Consider the following 19,511-nt stretch of genomic DNA (forward strand, 5'->3'; position numbering starts at 1 on the left):
TGTCTCTGATGTTAACATTTGTTTAAAAAAGGTTAATTGCATGCAATTATGTGCTAAAGGAGCTGGATCACAAGAAAAGTCAATAGTACTAGGAAACTGTAACTTTGAATTAATGATAGAGCTGAGCAGTTATGCCCAAGCATTTTATTTAAGAAGGCAGCATAGGTTTTTTTGGTATAAACTGCTACAGTGTGATCATTTTGTGTGGGTTTTTGTGGTTTTTTTTCTTTTTCATAACTGTGTGAAAACGCATATTTTACACTTCACACTGAATTCTTAAAATGAGTGAATAAAGAAGCAAACATTCTGATGTTTTAAATTTAACACTAGTGTTAAATATGCTAAATGTTAGTGTACATTAGTGCTGAATATTTAAAAACAATATTGCTGTGTCTATTAGATGTATTACTTGAAGGAAAAAGGCACAGTTGTTCTTGTTTGCAGAACCTCACAGTATAATAGCTTTTATTTATTTTGTAATCTATCTATGATAAGAATCAATTGCTGCTTTATGGTGCTGGTGACTAAAAATTTACTGGGGTAAATGGAAACTATGTCAAACTTGCTGGAATCTCTCTTTTTCCCCCCCCTGTTTTCCAGCCCAGGGTCCTGGGAGTTCATAAAACTGTTCAGTCAACATTCAGCCTTTACCCAGTTTGTATAAATCATCTAGCTGGTATCCATCTCCTAACTGCTGAGAAATAGTGTTGTTTTTCCTTCCTATGCTAGGTAAACTTTTAAAGGTTCCATGTGGAAACTATAGGGGTTTTATATAAAAGAAGTTAGATAAAAGATAAGCAGTCTGGCATGGAAGTGCCTTTGGGTCCTTATCTGAAAGTAATCCTGGCCCTCGTGACTCCATACTCATTTTAGATGGATGCAGTATGATTCTAAAAGACCCTGATGAGGAAAAAAAAAGGCAAGTCCAAAGAACAACAGAATGAACACAACTTAATCCAAACAGAATAAACCCCTCAACATGCAGAAAAACAAAAAGAGATTGAAAAGAGTGAGAAAAACTCCAGTTAGCCCAAACCTCTGAAGATTTTTTTGTTGCTCATTGCCTGGTGTTATGCTTCTTGACAGCTCTAGAAAAGACTTTGTAGACTAGGCTGATCTCACATGAATTTTAAACTTTTAGTCCCATTAGGATTAAGAATTTGGCTCACTCCTGATATATGTCAATATAAAGCAGCAGAGAATCAAGCCAGCTGAGCTGGTCATGACCTTATATGCATAGTGATAATTAATAGCTAATGAGACTGATAAAATATGGTTCTGTAATGCAGTAGACTGCATCATCAAGACTGCTTAGAAATTAAAATTTTAAATTGCACTAGGAATTAAAGACATATTTTGCCATTATGGGCAAAAAGTTAGACTCCTTCACTAAAGGATGTGTGTCAGATATGTCACTGAAATATGTCATCTTCAATACAGTTATGCATCAGAATAAGAATTATTCATTAATTTCAGTTCAGAGGGCAGGAAAACATGGGTTAGACTAATATAATACCTGGTTTTAATCTGTACTTTAAATAAGGGCAGCTGTTTTAACTTTTATGGAGAGGCTTTTCTTGCTACTTTTCTCCTGACATAATTTCTTCCACTCAAACAGAAGTAAGCTTGATGTGTGATTCTCCCAGGCCTGTTCTCCTGCACCAGTCTGTACTCAGGAGTAAACACAAAACTATATGGAAGCAAACAAGTGAAACCCAATTATTAAAAAATATTATTGAGTTGCTTTAATATGAAGTTTTTTTCCCATAGAACAAACTCTCAACTATTTCCCCTATTTCTATATCAGTGCTAATCTCTGAGGTTAGTCAGTCAAGAAGAATTCTTCACACCATGAGCTTTGTTCACTTGTGTTTGTTGGAAAGAGCTTTGACTCAAATCTGTTCACCTGGATCAAGAAATTTGTTCCACAGAACTCAAAAAGGACTGTGTCAAATGCAGCCTTTGACTCTATACTGAATGTTGCCTTACTTTTGTGTTGTAGTTGAGACAGAGAAAATACAAAGCAACACACTCCATTTTCAGAAGGCTTCAAACCTGTTTTTATTATAACATGCATGCTCTTTATACATTCTTACAAAACCCATAAGTTTGCACTGTACTCACTGGTCACGGGAGACAAAGAAAGTGCTTATTGGAGTAGGCAGTTGCAGCTTGCTCCTATTTATCCTTCTTTCTTTCTTGGTTTCTATGTCAACAACCTTGGCAGAGAATTCTTTCAGGGGTAAATGTGAATCCTCTTATCAAACTTCTCTCTGTAAAAACTGGAAAACCTCTTCCACACTTTTTCTAGTTTGCATAGTCAGTGAGCTACAAAGAGCAGCCATCCTCCCTCTGAAGATTAAGCAGACATATTTTTTCATGTCTGTGAGGCAGACAGTGGAGTTGAGATTTACTATACTTTTTTTTTTAATTCATCAGGCATGGCTTTCTGAACATTCCTTGTTTCTGCTCTTTCTAAAAGAAAAGGAGAAAAGAAGAAGGAATTCTTCTCTTCATGACCATTAATGGGAGGCTTAGACATCTTGAAATTTTGAGGTCCCCAGTCACATCTCGTTATTTCCTTTAGTCACTTCTGGTTTTGTGGTTGCTCCAAGTGAGTGATTTAGAGAGGATATGTTGAAAATGGACCTAGAGCTTCCTGGCAGAGGAGACATGTTCTGGAAGCACAGCCAGGAACCCTAGCAGAGCCCATGGAAAGTGCAACTGAAGTGCCTGTTCCTTCTGCTTGGAAAAATTCAAACTAGATTTTGATTGGAAATAGTTTCATTTTGGATGAGAACAAAAGCTCTGAATGAGCACTTGATTCTTAGAAGGCACCTTTTTTATTGGCTAATTCTTCTCCCACTTATATCTCTTGAAGCATTCAGGAGAAATAGTTAATTATTTAAAAGCACTGCCATTTGTAGCTGCTGTAGAGAGGGAAAAAAATAAAAAGGAAAGACACTTTTGGATTTATATATGGCATTTGAGTAAGATAAACAGCTTTTTCATCACAGTGGATGTCTATGTCATACCAAGCTGGCATTCCATGACAACTGGCTGCTGTTCTTGCTGCCCAGCCTGCTGGAATACCTTCAGGGCTTGCATTCAGGGCCACCACTGAAATGCCTAGAGTGAGTTTACTTTTAATGGCTCTGTTTCAGTCAGGAAGAAATAATTACAAAATAACAAATTGAAAGAGAATACCTACAAGTTTGTAGGCATGTTGTATTCAGTAGTATTTCATTAGGGAACTCATGGAAAGGTAAAAAAAAAAAAAAACCTATTTAAATTTTAACTTTTGAAAATGTGGTATTTTTTGTACATTGGAAAGATCAGTCTTTACAATGAAGGACTAAACCTAATTTTCTGTTTAGTTTTGAACCATGCTGATGGAAGCATATGAAACAGAGCACTAAAGCATTTGCATTTCTCCTACTTCATTCCTGTGTCCTCAGTCAAACCCAGTGCAGCAGGGACTGCCCTTCTCACTGCAGTGCGTGTTGGACCATCACTTCTGGAGGGATTCTTTTTAGAACATATCCTTTTATAACAACCTTAGTAATGGTGGACAGCAGGGAATTTGAAATGCCATAGTTGCACATGAGCTAACTCACAGCTCTTGTACTTACCAGCTTCTACTGGAGCAGCTTTCAGGTCAAAGAAAACCAGTGGTTGCCAGTGACCACATGTCTCTTTTGAAATCTCTGCATGGACACAGAACATGGGATTTTTATAAGTTTTACTGATATGAGGAGTTTCTAGGCCCTGCAGCATTCTTCTGAAATCATGTGGCAGAAAAAATATGTCCCAATATGCTCTGCTCAATTCCTTGTAACAAAGTTTAAGCTGGAAACTAATTTGCTGATGAACTGTCATCCCCTTGTAGAGTATGGTAGCCATGTAGTTAACTAAAATCACAACTTTACTTTCAGAACTCAGTGCAGCCTTATCTATTGAAACAGTGGAAACACTCTCTCACCTGTCAGCTGCTTCTTTAAAATCAAGAAATTCTGCGAGATGGAAAGCGGTGTTGAGTGTTTTGGGGGCATTGATATTCTTTCAAAAGATATTCTTACACTGTTCTTTCTATAGCACAGGGGAAGTTTCATTATCAATTTGACATGAATTTATGCAATAAATATTTTTAAGCATTCTGCAATTAAAAAGCTACATGTGGCAAAATAAGATAAATATCACTAAATTATTTCTATATGCTTTGCAGCAATATTACTGTACAAATGATGGTTAGGAGTTGAAATTAAGTTCATGTGAGTTAAAAATCACTGAGCATTTGGCTTCTATATTTTGGGATTATTTTTAATAATTGAGAAGAGTAGAAATGAGATGACATCACTAACAACTAAAATACAAATCCTTGAAACGTTTATGGCATACCAGCTGTCCAAGAAGCATCATCATCATCATCTTCTGACAAATTATATCCTCTGAGGCTTGATGTACAGCACTCAGATATGCTATTTCAAATACTTTGCTGACTGAATGATACATTTGAAAGATATTTGAAAGTTGCCTTTCTAGGACCAGGCAAATAGGACCAGTCTTGCTGACCCAGAAAGATATATAAGCATCTAAGTAAGAGAGATATATAAGCATCTAAGTAATGTGCTGCTCCCTCAGAAAAGGGACAATGGATTTCCCAGTTTTACATTTTGTTTGTTACCTTTTTTTGTATCACCTCACATCAACTTGTTTGAACATGATTTTTAGGGAACACATATTCCTTTATGAAGATTAATGCTTGTAGCCCATAGTACTCTTGAGAAAATAAATTTTAAATACAGTAAGATGGATTAATTTTTCATTTCACTGCTCATTGCTTTCCTTTCAGCTTCTTGCCTGATTACATCAGTGGTGATTTTGATTCCATTCAGCCTGAAGTCAAGGAGTACTACAAGGTCAAGGTAAATTAAATCCCTTTGAGTTTTTCTGTGATACAGCATTATAAGATCCAAGCCATTAGTGCTCCAGTTGGTCATGAAGTGATTCTGGCATCATTGCTACCTTCGAGGCTTCAGTTGCAAACACCTGAGAAGCTCAGAAGTTGTGCTTTGTGGTACTGTACTAAAATAAACACAGGAGGTGCAGTATGCCAGAAACCTGGGTGAGTTTCCATACTATCAGGTGATGAGATAGATCATATGGTGGTAGAGATTACAGCATCTAGAAACTAGGATAAAACTTCCTGAAAAATCTGTGACTTCTTTTGCATGGTGAGATACAGAGAAATAAGGATTAACTTACCATGATTCCCACCTGGTGGGTATCCACACACTTTCTAGAGAGCGTTTCTTGGTGTGCTGTTTGTAGGATATGACTTTACATTTTTAGAGGAAAGCTGCAGATGGGAAATCTGTCTCTTTCCTCACCCACTGAAGCATTGAATTGCAGTCAACTACTTCTGCTACACTGGTGGAATGCCCTCCTTAATGAGTTATTGGATAAATCCCTGCTTGTGTTAATTTATTTCCAGTGAGCAGCATAAATGTAAACTCACTTTTCTCAGGTCTTAGGGCTCGAAGTCCTGCCTTTACCTGACTCTTTGGTGTTTAACACTTCACCTGCCTACTTGTTAAGGCTTTTGTGATGAGCACAGTTCTTCACCCTAGCGTCTTGGACAGCAGGCTTCTGCAAATTCAGAGGTTGCCTTGACAGGCCAGCTTACCTTTGCAGCAGGCTGCACTTGAAGAGGAGTGTTTGATCCTTCTCAAGTAGTTGACTTAGTCTGCTGCTGATTCATGTATATGAATGAAATTTGCCTAAAATCTTCCCTGATGGATTTGGGATCAAATGATTAGGAAAAAAGGTTTCAAACTGTGAGGGGAGGGCTGGAGTAGTGTTTCGAGCAGGGTTATATTCTCTGTCTGGGCACTTTCCATATTCTACCCCATTTTTTAGGATGGAGAAATGTCTGATGGCTGTTCATCTCTAGGAGAACTGCTCAAGAAAAATGCTCAGGAATCTAAATTACAGCTTGGGAAGTGAAAATAGGATGAAAAGATTTAGGTTAATAGTATTCATTGCAGACTGAAAATTCATGATCTGTGAATAAATGAATTCAAGAGGTATTTGGACAACAGTCTTGGGCACATGGTGTGACTCTTGGGGATGATGCTGTGCAGGTCTGCGAGTTGGACTCATTGATCCTTGTGTGTCCCTTCAAACTCTGCTTCTTCTGTGATTCTGTGAGTCTGTAAAAGGGGAAACTGCAAAATGCTCTACTCTGTTTGGCATGGACATGGGCAAGCCCAGTACCAGCACAGGCTGGGGGATGGACAGATGGAGAGCAGCCCTGGGGAGAAGGCCCTGGGGGTGCTGCTGGATGAGAGGCTGGACATGACCCAGCCATGGGCACTCACAGCCCAGAGACACAAACGTGCCCTGGGCTGCCTCCAAAGCAGCGTGGGCAGAGGGGAGAGGGAGGGGATTCTGCCCCTCTGCTCCTCTCTGGTGAGAGCCCACCTGCAGGGCTGCATCAGCTCTGGGCTCCCAACATGGACCTGCTGGAGTGAGTCCAGAGGAGGCCCTGAAGATGATTAGTGGGGTGAAGAGATCAGGAGATGAGGAAAGGCTGAGAGAAGTGAGATGGTTCAGACTGAAAAATAGAAGGCTTCAGAGTGACCTAACTGCAACATTTCAGTACCTGAAGAGAGCATAAAAGAAAGTTGGAGACTTTTTACAAGAGTATATGGTGACAGAATTAGTGGGAATGGCTTCAAATTGATAGTAGGTTTAGATTTGATATTAGAAAGTTTCTTTATTTTGAGGGTGGTGAGACACTGGAAGAGGTTACCCAGAGAAGCTGTGTGAAGCTGTGGCCTCACCCTTGGCAGTGTTGAAGGCCAGGTTGCAGATGGGACTCTGAGCAAGCTGGTCTAGTGGAAGGTGTCCCTGCTCATGGAACTTGATGTTCTTTAGGGTTTCTTCCAACCTGAACCATTCTATGGTTCTGCAGTTAATGCTTACATGGAACAGCATGCTGGTAGGTAGGTAAGTCCTACTAAAGAATGGAAGTTAAGGATCATTCAACAGAGAGAGGGGAGATGGAAGAGGTAGGAGGTGGAAGAATACAGTAGGTTTTACCCTTTTTCAGAGGGATTACTTTCTGGCCATAGCATCCTTTTTGTCAACTTAGTTGCATCTCACTGGTGATGCACAGTTTACATCTTCTCTGTGAACACGTAGTGAATCTTTCTGCTTCATACAGAGTTAATACATCTGTGCAAGGACTGAGCTGATAGGTTGTAAAGAAAGAAGTAATTAATGAGGATTTTAAAGGTGTAATGAACAGAATCATCTAGCCTACAGAATCCTTGCCTGGGGTCTTCATATAAGATGGAGTAAAATGCAGATAGACTTCAGAATTTTAAGTGTACATTGTAGGAATTTTTTTTTTTTTTTTGCATTTTTAAATTAACTTCCCATAGTCAGAAAATTAGAATGGTAAATATGGATGAGTGTCTAAGGAGAATTTGAGCAAAAAATGTAATAGAACACAGAAACTGGAGAGAGGTGTATATTTCTTTTCTTGTAAAGCATCTTGTTCATTAAAACACCCACTTTAGTCCAGCCAATTTCCAAAGTCCCTGTCTTCTGGAAATGCTGTATGTGCTCATGACCCCAAATATAATAGTGCTGCTTAAAAGAGGTTGTGGGAGACCTTCAGGTGAATAGATCAGTGTAGCACCATTGACTTTAGGGAAGCATCATGTTGTCAATTAGGGTTGCTTCCCATACCATCCTTCCTTACCCATGTGCAGATTACACCCAGAGACCAACACCCAGAGACCCAGAGGCCACTATCATTAGATAATATTACTGTATTATTTCAAGTATTCCCTTATATCATTTTACAAAGGCTACCTATATTGGCAGAAATTAATGCATTGTGACATTTTCCACCTATCTGAAGATATCCTGCCACTGCTTAAGTGCTTAAGTGTTGCTTTTTTGTAGTAAAGCTTATGGATGTTAATTGCTGAGCTATAAAACATAATCATGTGCAAGTGTTTATGTCAAAGACAGCCCAGTGTAGTGCTGGGTAAGTAGTGGGGTGTGTTAAACTCAGTGCCTGAAACAAATTGTTGTGGGAAGAGTTGTCTATAGCAGTTGTGTCATCCTCACAACACAGCAACAGCCCGACTCCTCATCACACCAGCTTCATACCAGGACGTTGCTCCTGGACTCAGAAGTTTTTCTACCTCATTTAAGTGATGAAAGCAAGGAGATTTTTGTCACTATAGGAAGACATGACATACAGATTCCCAAAGCCAAGGGAATATGCCATATTTAAGCCAGTTGCTCTGGTGTTTTTATTTGAGTAGGAATTACAAGACAAGTGTTTCCATTTTCCCTTTAGGAGGACAATCACTATTGTATTGGGGAACCTTATTTAAACAAAGTTTATAAGCATGAAGCAAAAAATCCATTTTATCTCTGTTAGGTGTCATATGGCACAGTGAAGAGACCTAAAGGCAAAAGTCCTGTTTTGGAAAATAACAGTGTAACAGATTTCTGAGTGGGATGTGTAAGTAAGGAGTTAGGCATTCCTTTTGGGAGAGAATAAGTAAGCATGTGTCAGAGGTTATTCAGCTTTACTTTTTATTTTCTGTTGTCTTGGTTTTGCCTCATTAGCTTGTCAAGAATATACTTCTTGTCTTCTATTAAAATTTATTAAAATATTAGAGATTATTTCCTCCTTTTCTTAGAATTAAATAATGTTAAAACTGGATAAAACTTAAGCACAACTGAAAATGAAATGTCATATTTAAAATTTCTTTTTAAAATCATATTGCACTATAAATGAAGGATAAAGAATAGCAATTTAGTATTCTTTATTCTGTGTATTTTCTGTCATTGTTAAAATAGAAATTGAGAGGAGGTTTTGTACTTTCATGATAAATATGCATGTTCATGTGATCCCATAATAGATGCACTGGCATTCTTTCTCTGTATAGTCTGAAGTGCATTGGAAATGACACTGCACAAAGCAGGGAGGATTTGTGGTGATATTTCTGTCATTGGAGTTTCATCCTTTTCTTGCTTTAGCTGAATGTTTCTATTATTGAAACCTTTTAAACGTTGCTTTGAAGTTAAAGCAGCCATTTGTATTGTTATGCCTCAAACAAGGCTCTGTTTCTGAAGTCTTAAGTCCAGAGACATTATCTAAAATAACACCAAATCTGTGCTTACACTGAGAAGCAGCAGGTTGAATCCAATGTTCTTTGAAATCCAGGCTATGCTATTTATTAAAAATCCGGTTTGGCTTTCCCACCAAGCAAACTTCATGTGCCTTGAAAGGCTGCTGCAGACTTAGCAGGCTCTACTTCAGATCTGTAATTAAATGCTGTGAATTTATTTACAAATCCACTTCTTTTCCTATTTTTTTTTCTTTTTAAGTCTCTTAGAGCTGCTTATTTTTGCAGGCAGTTCTGCAGCTGTAGCACTTTCTATTTTCATTTCCAGGGCTAATGCTTATCAAGGCTGTAAAATGTTTAATAGATAGGGTGTGGATATTGTATTTTTGTTCTTCGATGATGCACCTATAATTAGATTTACAAAATGTGTTGGTAACACTGAGGTAGTGCTTTTATGTCTCTCTAACTTCTACACTTTCTGGATAAACTGCACGTTTCAGGCCATGTTTCCTGCTTGATTTCCAAGGCCAAACAGTTTAGTAATTTTATGAAATCACAGTGTTAATTGATTTGCCTGAGTTATATTACTATAATTTAAAATAAAGAAAACCACTAAGTTTTTATGTGCCTATTTTAATTTATCTTTTATCTCTGAATATTATGGTTTTTTTCTACTACTAATTTTTAATATAGGATGAGACTTCAGATTTAAAATGCTTGACTCATTTACAGCATTCTTGTTAGACTGAACAGTTATCTAAGAAAAACATGCTTTATTTTAGGCCCTGGTTCCTTTGTGAAATGTTTTAAGGTTTCAGAGGGAAATCTAAAATTTGTGCAAGTGGATCTGAAACAATTCAATCTTACTCTTTGACTGGCTACTTCTGCTTGACATTCACTACTTGAGCTTCCAAGCAATCCCTTGGTTAATATGTTTATATCATTCTGCTGGCAACATTTTTGACAAATATAAAAAGTGCTGTGTATAAAAGTATATATACTCCTATATGTATTATATGTATATATAAAGTGTATCTAAGTATATATTAAGTATATATTAATACATATATATTACATATATATGTATTATATATACATGTGTTTATATGTATATATTAGGTGTATATAAGTATGTATACTTTTGACATGTGTAAAAAGCATCATCTCCTTCTGATGTGCTGAGAGTGCCTAGTGCCACCTGGACTTAGATCCAAGTTGTAGTTTATTTCCTACTGATGTACATTTATTGAAAGTGTCTTAGTGTCTTAATATAGATAGAGGTTCTTTAAATCAAAATTATTTGTAAATCTGGTATGGTCCTGATATTAATAATTCAAACTGTAAATTACTGCATGTGCAATTTAGGACTTTAGGCTGGAAGCTTTTTGGATGCCTTAGTCATGTTAATAGGAGCTTTCACAAATGGTTCCATTCTTGAAGAGTATGTCAGAGGTCTTGTCAAGATTGTGTTTTCAAGTGACTTGTCTGGGTGAGTCTGGTTATGTAGCTCTCTTATTCATGCTAAATGAAAGTAACAGTATCTCCATGTTCCAGATATGTCACAAATTTGTACGAGATTCTGTGCTTGGTGCCACTTTTGTAAAGGTGAACATGACAGACAGTCACACTAGGTCAGATCAAAGGTTCATTCAACTGGGCCAGGACAGAATACTGCTGAAAGCAAAAGTATTCACAGTGGGGCTCCTTTGATACAGTTTTTTATCATGCTCCAATGTACTGCTTAAAGATTTCCTGTGTCTTTGTGTTTAATAGCTTCATGGATTGATTTAATTGTCCCCAAAATAAGTCTACTCCCTTTTCTTCACCCTACATTGATGAGAATGCAAGTATCCACCAAAAAAACCTCCAAAAACAAATAGAATAAAAAACAAACAAACAAACAAACAAAAAATTCCTTGGCAATGTGTTTCCTAGTTTGTTCGCAGTTAAGAAAAAATTGTCTTTTGGATTTTTTTGGCTTTAGCTTTACTTTTTGATAGTTATATTTGAGTGTCCTCTATTGTGATAAAGAGTGGATAAATATACATCAACCTACTTGTCAGTGCAGTTCTGCTTTATTGGAATGATTGTCCTTAGTGACTAGCATTCCCATAGGTATGATGGGGTGTGTGCACAACTAAGCCAGAGAAATATGGCATATGCCATCAAATTTACAGCCTAAAATTAAGCTAAATCAGTCTGTACAGATGTTTTATGTCCTGCTGAGTTAATATAGGTAAAATGTCTGGAAACTCCTGTTGAAAAGAATTTTTCTTGAAGCAAAGAATTTCAGGACTCTGAGCTTGCACTGAGCTGTTCTTTATGTGCCTTTAAAAAACAATCTCTAAAAAAGTATGTCCAGTTCTAGACCACTCTTTATGCTTTCACTGTATTGTTTAAATGCAGATGAGATTTGGGAGGACAGGGTGGGGAAGTCAAAACAAATTCAATTATGTAGGCCTGCATCTTTCTAAGTAATGTGTGTTCTTTCTTTCTGAGTTGCACATCACTCCTTTTGAACCTGAAGAAACAGCTAAGTCCTACTTCTGTTGTAAGATGTAATATCAGTGAGATTCTCATAGTTTTGAGGTCACTGAGAGCTACTATATGTGTTTATTAGAGCCTGAGTCGGTCCCTAATTTACACAGGAGATTTGAGAATTTAATTTGACCAAGTTCTCACTACTTAAAAAAAGTATAATTCTATTTTCCTTTGCAGTATTTTGCAGCTTGTAATTTAGCTTTTAGCTACAGCATATAGAAATTACGAGACCAAACTTTTATTTGAGGTGGTTTGTCTTTCTTCTGCTTAGGTTTGAAATGACAATTATTTCCTCATTACGAGTTGTTTGCTTTCTTCTTGCAAGTGCTTTAGCTGGAGCTCAACTGCTTCACAGTAGAATATGGAAGAAAACAGTGCACCATATAACAAAAATGATGGTGGTGGTATTTTAGTCTTGCATCCAATTTCAGTTTAATATTATGTTGCAGTATAAGATTTATTTCTCCCTTCCATTGGTTATGGCCCGAGGAAGGGAAAGGGTAGAATCCATATTGCATTAGACATTTGAGTTACTTTCAAGAGTTTTAAAAAATTTAATCTGGTGTTAATCTCTGAAAGAAGTCATTACTCTGATCTGTCACCCTGTGATGGAGAAAATAACAGAAAAGTTTAAAAAATAGAAATGCATTGAATGAACTTCATTTCCAGTGCAAGGAATAAAAAAGGTATTTAAAACAATGACAGCTTAATCTGGAGAAGAAAATTGAGCAGTTATTTTGTGATTAAGCCTCTTCACACAAAAGAGACAACTTTGATATGGTACTAGAGGCTGAAGACTCAGATTATAGGTCATTTTAGATGTAAATGGGATTTATACATCTATTATTTTCTTTTTTTTTTTTTTTTAGAGAATTTAAGAGAAAATTGTTCCCAGAGCACAGGGCTCAGTGTCCTTGCCTATGGACTCCTAATTAGACCAGACTCCAGCAAAGCTGCAGAACCTACAACCTCAAAGTTCATCAAACGTTGCTGCAAGCTCGAGTTCAGCCCAAATGTCCTGTGGGATTTATGAGCTTGATTCTGTTGTGTGGCAGCTCACGAGCCAGCCAAAGCACAAATCTGGCCAGAAACAGGCACTCAAACATGATCATTAACCCAGAAAAGTGATGCCTAAAATCCTGATGTTACCATTTTTAAGTATTTTTAGAAGCAGCTTGTCAGCCTGTGCAAATGATTCCATTGTGCATCTTGTCAAAGGGCAGTCAGCTCTCATTCCAGAAGCAGAGTGAAACGATGCAATCTGTTGCTCATTTTGAGGTAGGAAGGTTTGTGAGTGGGCTGGAGGAGGAGGAGGAAGAAGAGGAGGAAGAATGCTTCTGACATGCTTTGAGGGACCTGTAGTAAACATGGTGGAGAGTGAGTTCCCTTGCTTTAAAAGGAGTGTGTGGGCTGCTCAGGATCATTCTCCCTCCCCTCCAGACTCCAGAGGCAGATTCACCAAGGCCACCATAGCCTTTGCTTCTTCATCTTTGATACAGCTATGAACTTTAAAAGGCCCAATAAATTGGGACACATGAGCCAGGGATGGCGTGTCTTAACTTTCCATGAAGTTGCCCAAGTGGTGCTTGTACTTGACATACAGAAATACAGTTACAAAACCTCAAGAATGACAGTCCAGCTGGAATAAGGTTGGATTTGGTCTGCTTGTGCTCACACAGAAGAGGAGTGGTCTACCAGCCACCAAATGGAAAAGAAAGAAAATTATGTGTCTTGTCCACGTAGAGATGTGCTTTGTAGCTTTACAGTGAGACAAAGAATGAGCTAAAGCTGCCAAATTTGCACTTGCCTGTGTTAGTTCACCAAGCCATGGAAGTTTATTTATAAACCAAGTCAGAGGTAGAGTCCAACAGGAAAATTCATGTGTGGCTAATGGAGCACAGACAATTATTTTTACTAATTGAATTTTGAGTTGTCAAAAACATGCAAAATACAAGGTCTGTTTTTATAGCTGCATTCAGTGCAAGATGGTCAAAGTTACATTCAGATATACCAGGAAGAAATTTAATTAAGATGTAATTTTTGAAAGAAGATATTAGTGGCAGAGGAATGCCATTACAGGGGTGGAGGGGAAGGAAAGAACTTCAATTCTGGCAGCTTTAATTGCAGCTGGGCAGGGAAATTTCTGCAAATTGGAGTATTTCTCATACCTACCTTTCGTGGTACTTTCTCCTTTTATTTTTCTGACTGTAATATACTTTTGGACCCTTGCTGTTTTCCCTGTCATCAGCAAGCTCATTTGAAGCTCTGTTTGTCTGTTTCAATTCTCCTGTTTTCCTTGAGTGCTCAGCAGAGTCCAGTAAACAGGTCTTGGATGGAGCATTGATAAGCTGATGTGCAGGAAAATCAGCTGAAATCTGGCCAGTCTCAAGACTGAGTTAGTTTGCATTCTGGTGTGCTGTTGGACTCCCCTCAGTTGAAGAAGCTGTGATGGTCATGGATAAAAAGTTCTGTAAGTGAAATAGATTTGAAGTTATAATTAGAAATGGAAACAGTCCCCTATGTGATGACAGGAGTTAGCAAAGAAAAATGAAGTGCTAGGGGGAGGAACATGAGGAATGAAAACTGAGGAAAAAAACAGAGACTCTTTGAAAAGTTAGGAGAAGATGAGCATTTTAAGAAAGAAAAATAAAGGTAGGAGCAGAGAGCAGGAAAGAGAAATGGATAGAAATAGAAAAAAACTCCCAGGCACATCAGCAAATTAAATCTGCTGGCACTTTTTTGTGGTTGTGAAGAAGTGACTGGGATAAAATAAGCGCACACACATGGACACCATATTTTTTAATCTAAAAGTAAGATTTTCAGTTTATTAGGAAGGAGTGCAGAGTGGTGGATTTTGGTGGTTTCCTTTGGGGTTTTTTGGGGGGTTTATTTTGTTTGTTTGTTTGTTTTTGAAATCTTTTTGTTTGAAGTTAAAATAGGACTTTAAATATGTTTTTAGAGGTGTAAATTTACTTTGCAGTTACTTGATAATAACCCTTCAAGTAAGGAATTTTCAACTCACCAGAAGTTGCTGGTTAACATTACCAGAACTCAGTAAACCAGTTTGTTTACAGTCTTTGGGATTTTAAGATACATTTCCTGGTGAAAATATTAACAGTTACAGTAGTGGAACATACTCAAGCCTCAGAGCATGTTCTATATCCTGTATTTTTTGCAGGTTTTTTGGAGCAAATAAATGTACTCGTGAATACCTAACATACTTGGAGAAGTGCACTTCTGATCTGACAGCAACAGCTTTTACAGCTGAATGTGGGCAAGGTCTCTAGAATGATTGAACAAAATCTTTTGCTCAATAAGGTTATATTCTTGGTATCTTGGGCTCATCCCAGACTAGAAGTGGGCCATAGGGGAGGAGGAAACTGCGAATATCACAGGTCAACTTCTGTTGTATTCTCCCACTCATAAGATAAAACAAGAGAGAGGGTTGAGGAGGTCTGACACTCCTTTAGGTGTTTTTCCTTCTTGAGAGCTCCGTTGAGACTCCAAAAGAGCTCTGGTCCCACCTGATCTTGAGCAAGTGTGTGTGATGTGAGGGGCAGGGTGTTGCAGGGAACATTTTTCTTAACATCACTGCAATCAATTCACCCATATTCCAGCTTAAAAATATGTTTGGCCTGATCTTGGAGAGGGATGGGGAGAAGATTTCAAATACTTTTTGTAATCTGTGGTGTTTGAACAAGCCAACTCCTCCTCTCTCCAGCTAGTAATGGATTCAAGCACATGTTTTTCCTTTACTTACTGAGTTTCTGTATGCTTCAGTCCTTGTGCCACCCTCATTGGGCTGCCCTGGCTGTGGTTTGCAGCCCTGAGCTGCACACAGAGACTGCCAAGGAGCCATTCCCACAATCCAGGAACAGTTAGAAACAGTCCAGCCAAAAGAGATAGCCTTCCCCTCTAATTTTAGTATTTCAATGGATTTTCATATATCCTGAAATGCAAATAACTCATTGTGGCCAGACTCAGTTTCTTTCTGCTTTGCTTCCCTTCTGTAGAAGAGCACACTTCTAGCTGTGAACCATCAGAGTTTCAGTGCAATGAATGCAAAACAACCTTCTTGCTTCACTGGACAGTCTTTCCAAACACTTTTTCATCAAAAATAATTGTTTTCTTCCAACTGACTGCAGTTTGTGATGAAATGTTGATTGTAGTCCATAGCATCAGGCTTCCAGATAAAGTGCAATGCCATGCAGCAGGGTCCTGGTGGGAAGTGCTGTTCCCATCCAAGTTCTCTGACTGTGGCAGGATTTTCAGGATGGATTCTCCCCAAGCCAGCCATATGCAGAGAGAAGGCCAAAAGCCATGGTGAGATCTCAGATCATTTCTTATAGTTAATAAAAGGAGGTAATTGATAATTTTGCAGCTGATTTAGGAGAAATTATTTAAGACAGATTTATGACAAATGGTGAGGCTTTCAGGATTTTGTACAGGGAAATAGGTTACACAGCTGTAAGAGTGAAAGTCAGTGATTCTCCAGTGGTTGTGTCCTCCTGGACAGAATACAGGACAGCCCTGTGTAATGTTTTGATGTGTCAGTGCCATGTCTGAATGCACTTTGCAGACCTGAAGTTTGAGCAGATTCATAGGGTGAGAATGAAAGTGATATGAGAGAGAGAGAATAATTGCATTTGACATTTTTTGACAAGTTCTTCTTGAACTTTTTCTATAGAGTGTGAAAAATGTAAGTGTGAGCTGACAGCTATAGATGCTTTGGGATAACTCAGAACTCCCTGTGGCAGGAGGAAAGTGTGGTGGACTGGTTAGACTTGGGAATGAAATAGCATGAAAAGTTTAAGGTCCCTTAGGGAGCACTATTTATCACTTTTATGTACTTTTACTATCAAACTGAAGATATTTTGAAGGGTTAGGGTATATATGATATGGTTTGATAAATTCCGGGAAAATTTGTAAAGGTGAGGTGTCCCCATATCATATAACTGGTGTTTACACTGCCTGTCTTTTGGTTAAATTCACTTTTAAAGAAGTTCCACAAAAGCTACTGTAAGGTCCAATGCCTTCCAATCCTGTTATCTGTTAATAGATTAATAGATTGACTATTTTTTTTTTTCACTATAGGCGATCCCACTCTACTATCTTTTATTTTCTCACTATTTCTAGTGATTTACTAATTTAAAATAATGGATCCTGAGACCACTTGCTGAGTGTTTTCTCTGAGGTATGAATAGAGTAAGAGCATTATAGCTGGACAAAAAAATCTGAATTAAAACATTACAGGAGAGTCAGACTTTGAAACTGCACCCTCAAAAATGCTTTCATTGAATGTATTTGTGTAATAATGAGTGGAGCAGTACACAAACATGCTTTCTAAAGTCCTCGTTCACCGCATCCTTGAAAATTATATTGATGAGGCTATGAAATCCCAGACATTTCAAGCCCAAACTGTGTGCCTGGGAGTAGGGAGCCCAACTTTGTTCCTTGATGATTCAGTGGAAGGGTGTTTAGGATGCAGTTAACCAGGACTGCAGGCAGCGAGCGTGATGAGACACAAGGTCTCTTCCAGTTGCTGTGTTGGCAGATAAGACAGTTGTTGAAGTCTGCTTGTCAGACACTTGTGTGAGTATCTGATTGTGAAATATACAGTGCCATCTACCTTCTTTTCAGCAGTTAATAAATATGTAGCAACTACCTTTTGTATTACTATCACAAATGTAAAACAACAAACCTGATTTGAAAGATAAAACCACAGATTTTATATTTCACTAAATTCATTCATTTCTCTTGAAAAGTAGACTTAATTGAAATTAATAATGTGGCACTTTCTTGATAAATCTGTCGGTTTGGTTTAAAATCATACAAAGTATGATAAAAAAGCTTTTTAAAATATGAACTGCTGAAAGTTAAGGGGAACAGGCAGAACTGGCCTCCTTACTAGCTCAGCATTTGAATATAGAGTAAGGTAAAGAAGTATTTGATGGGGGATTACTGTAGAGTCAAAGAGTTTTTATTATTATTATTATTTTATTGTAGTCATTTAACTTCAGTTCCATGCTTAGTTTTGAAAAAAAGTAGAATGGTTTATTTTCTCTTTTAGTGTATGAATAAAAATGAGTTATGAGATGATGATAAAGTACTTGGTGATGAGAAGTGATCAACATTATCTCTAGCTCCTGAGTTCAACCAATAAATCAGTTATTTTTAATGCAACATGTGGTTAGATAAGCATATTTATGTCTCTGTAGGGTATAAAATTGCTTTATTTAGTAAAGGGTAAAGACCCAAACTGAGGGCCAGAGCATGGAAGAGAGGGAAGTACAATAATATGTGGATTGGAGTGGTAGCTGGTCAATATATGTAACCCAGCTAGAAAATTGGATGAAGTCAGCAAGGACTAACTACAATGCTTTGTTGACTATTGTACAAGAAACTTGGCAGCAAAATAGCAGTACTAAGCCAATTATTATTGCTATGCAGATAGATTTTTACATCTTTGCTGGAAATACGGTGAAGTGGCAGGCAAGGATTAAATAGAGATATTACGTTATTAAAAAGAAAAGAAGGTTAATGTGAAATTACTTTGCAGGTTTATGATGGACTAAAAATCAGGTCAGCTGGTTTGAAGTCATGTTTATGGGCATGAGGGGAAAAAATGCAATTTAAATGGTAAAACCCAGGTATACCTGATTGGTGGATGGCAGATAATATTTCAGCATGCAGTCTCTGAAGAAATGAGATTATGTGGTATTTGCAGTATTGTTCTGGTAGACAGTAAAACATTTCTGGTACATTTGGGGACCAAAGTAATTTCTGGGCAGAATGATAAGAAGTTGGCTTGCAAAAAGTGGAGATGAACAGTAAGTATGTGAGGTCTGTACTGTACTTCAGTTTTGGAGGTTTATATATAAATCTTATATAACTGCATTTCAAAAGGAAAATGCCTTGAGAAGTTGAAAACAGAAGGCCATCTGTAGAGGAGCACTTAACAAAAAGAAGGCAAATTTTCATTCCATTTGTCTTAACAACTTCTACCTGGAAGTGATTTGTAAGGAAAAGGTAAAAGACAAGACTTCCAATATAACCATATGAACTCTGAAAGGAAACTAAGAAGTGTGAAGCATGGAAGAGGAGAAGGGATGATGAGCTAAAATACAGGTGAATTAGAGCTCTCTTATATCAGCTCCACACATAGCAATGGGTACTTCAGTTACCTAGAAAATGCAGAAAGGTGAAGTCAAACTGACTCATGAGGGCAGCATGGTTATTGATGATAACTCCATGGCCAAACAGAACCTGCCTAAAGCTTTGGGAAAGAGGGCAAGAGGGGAAGTCAGGGAAAACTAAAATATAACTAACTAAAATCTTTAACTGCTTTTAAAAATAGGAAATAGTGATTGTGGCATTTTATTTTGATTCTAATTTCCATCTGAAAGCAGCTTGATTTTAAACAAAAACAACAAAAAAAAACCCAAAAAAAAAAAAAAAAAAAAAAAAAAAAAAAAAAACCCCAACCAAACTACAACAAAAAACCACTCCAAAAACTGATAAGCATTATTCACCATTTTCTAAAAGAATAAAAATATGCATAAAATTAATAAACTGACTAGAAGCATATTTAGACAGAGTTTTCTGGGAAGGTAAATATGTCATTTAAGAACAATAACAAAATTGGTTTTTGGGTTGAGTTCATGCTGAGTACCTACTGAGAAAAAGCTTTTCTTTTAGAAGATACTTTTTTGTTTTCCTTTTTGGATGATCAGTTTAGATACTTCTGTAAACTTGATGAAACCAGCTTGACTCTGAACAAAGAACCCAGGCATATGGTTCTCAAGTTGTAAC

The 19,511-nt window shown here is 37.5% G+C and overlaps 1 protein-coding gene across 2 annotated transcripts in view; it reads left to right on the forward strand.

Moving 5' to 3' along the window:
- TPK1 (thiamin pyrophosphokinase 1) overlaps positions 1 to 19,511 on the forward strand; it is a 302,807-nt gene that overhangs the window by 140,582 nt on the left and 142,714 nt on the right. For both annotated transcript variants that reach the window (XM_063158005.1, XM_063158004.1), the window contains exon 4: positions 4,853 to 4,925. In XM_063158005.1, coding sequence (XP_063014075.1) covers positions 4,853 to 4,925 — 73 coding nt within the window. The remainder of the gene's footprint in view (positions 1 to 4,852; positions 4,926 to 19,511) is intronic.

Source organism: Melospiza melodia, chromosome 1 (genome assembly GCF_035770615.1).
Source record: "Melospiza melodia melodia isolate bMelMel2 chromosome 1, bMelMel2.pri, whole genome shotgun sequence".
In the NCBI taxonomy this organism is placed as follows: Eukaryota; Metazoa; Chordata; class Aves; order Passeriformes; family Passerellidae; genus Melospiza; species Melospiza melodia.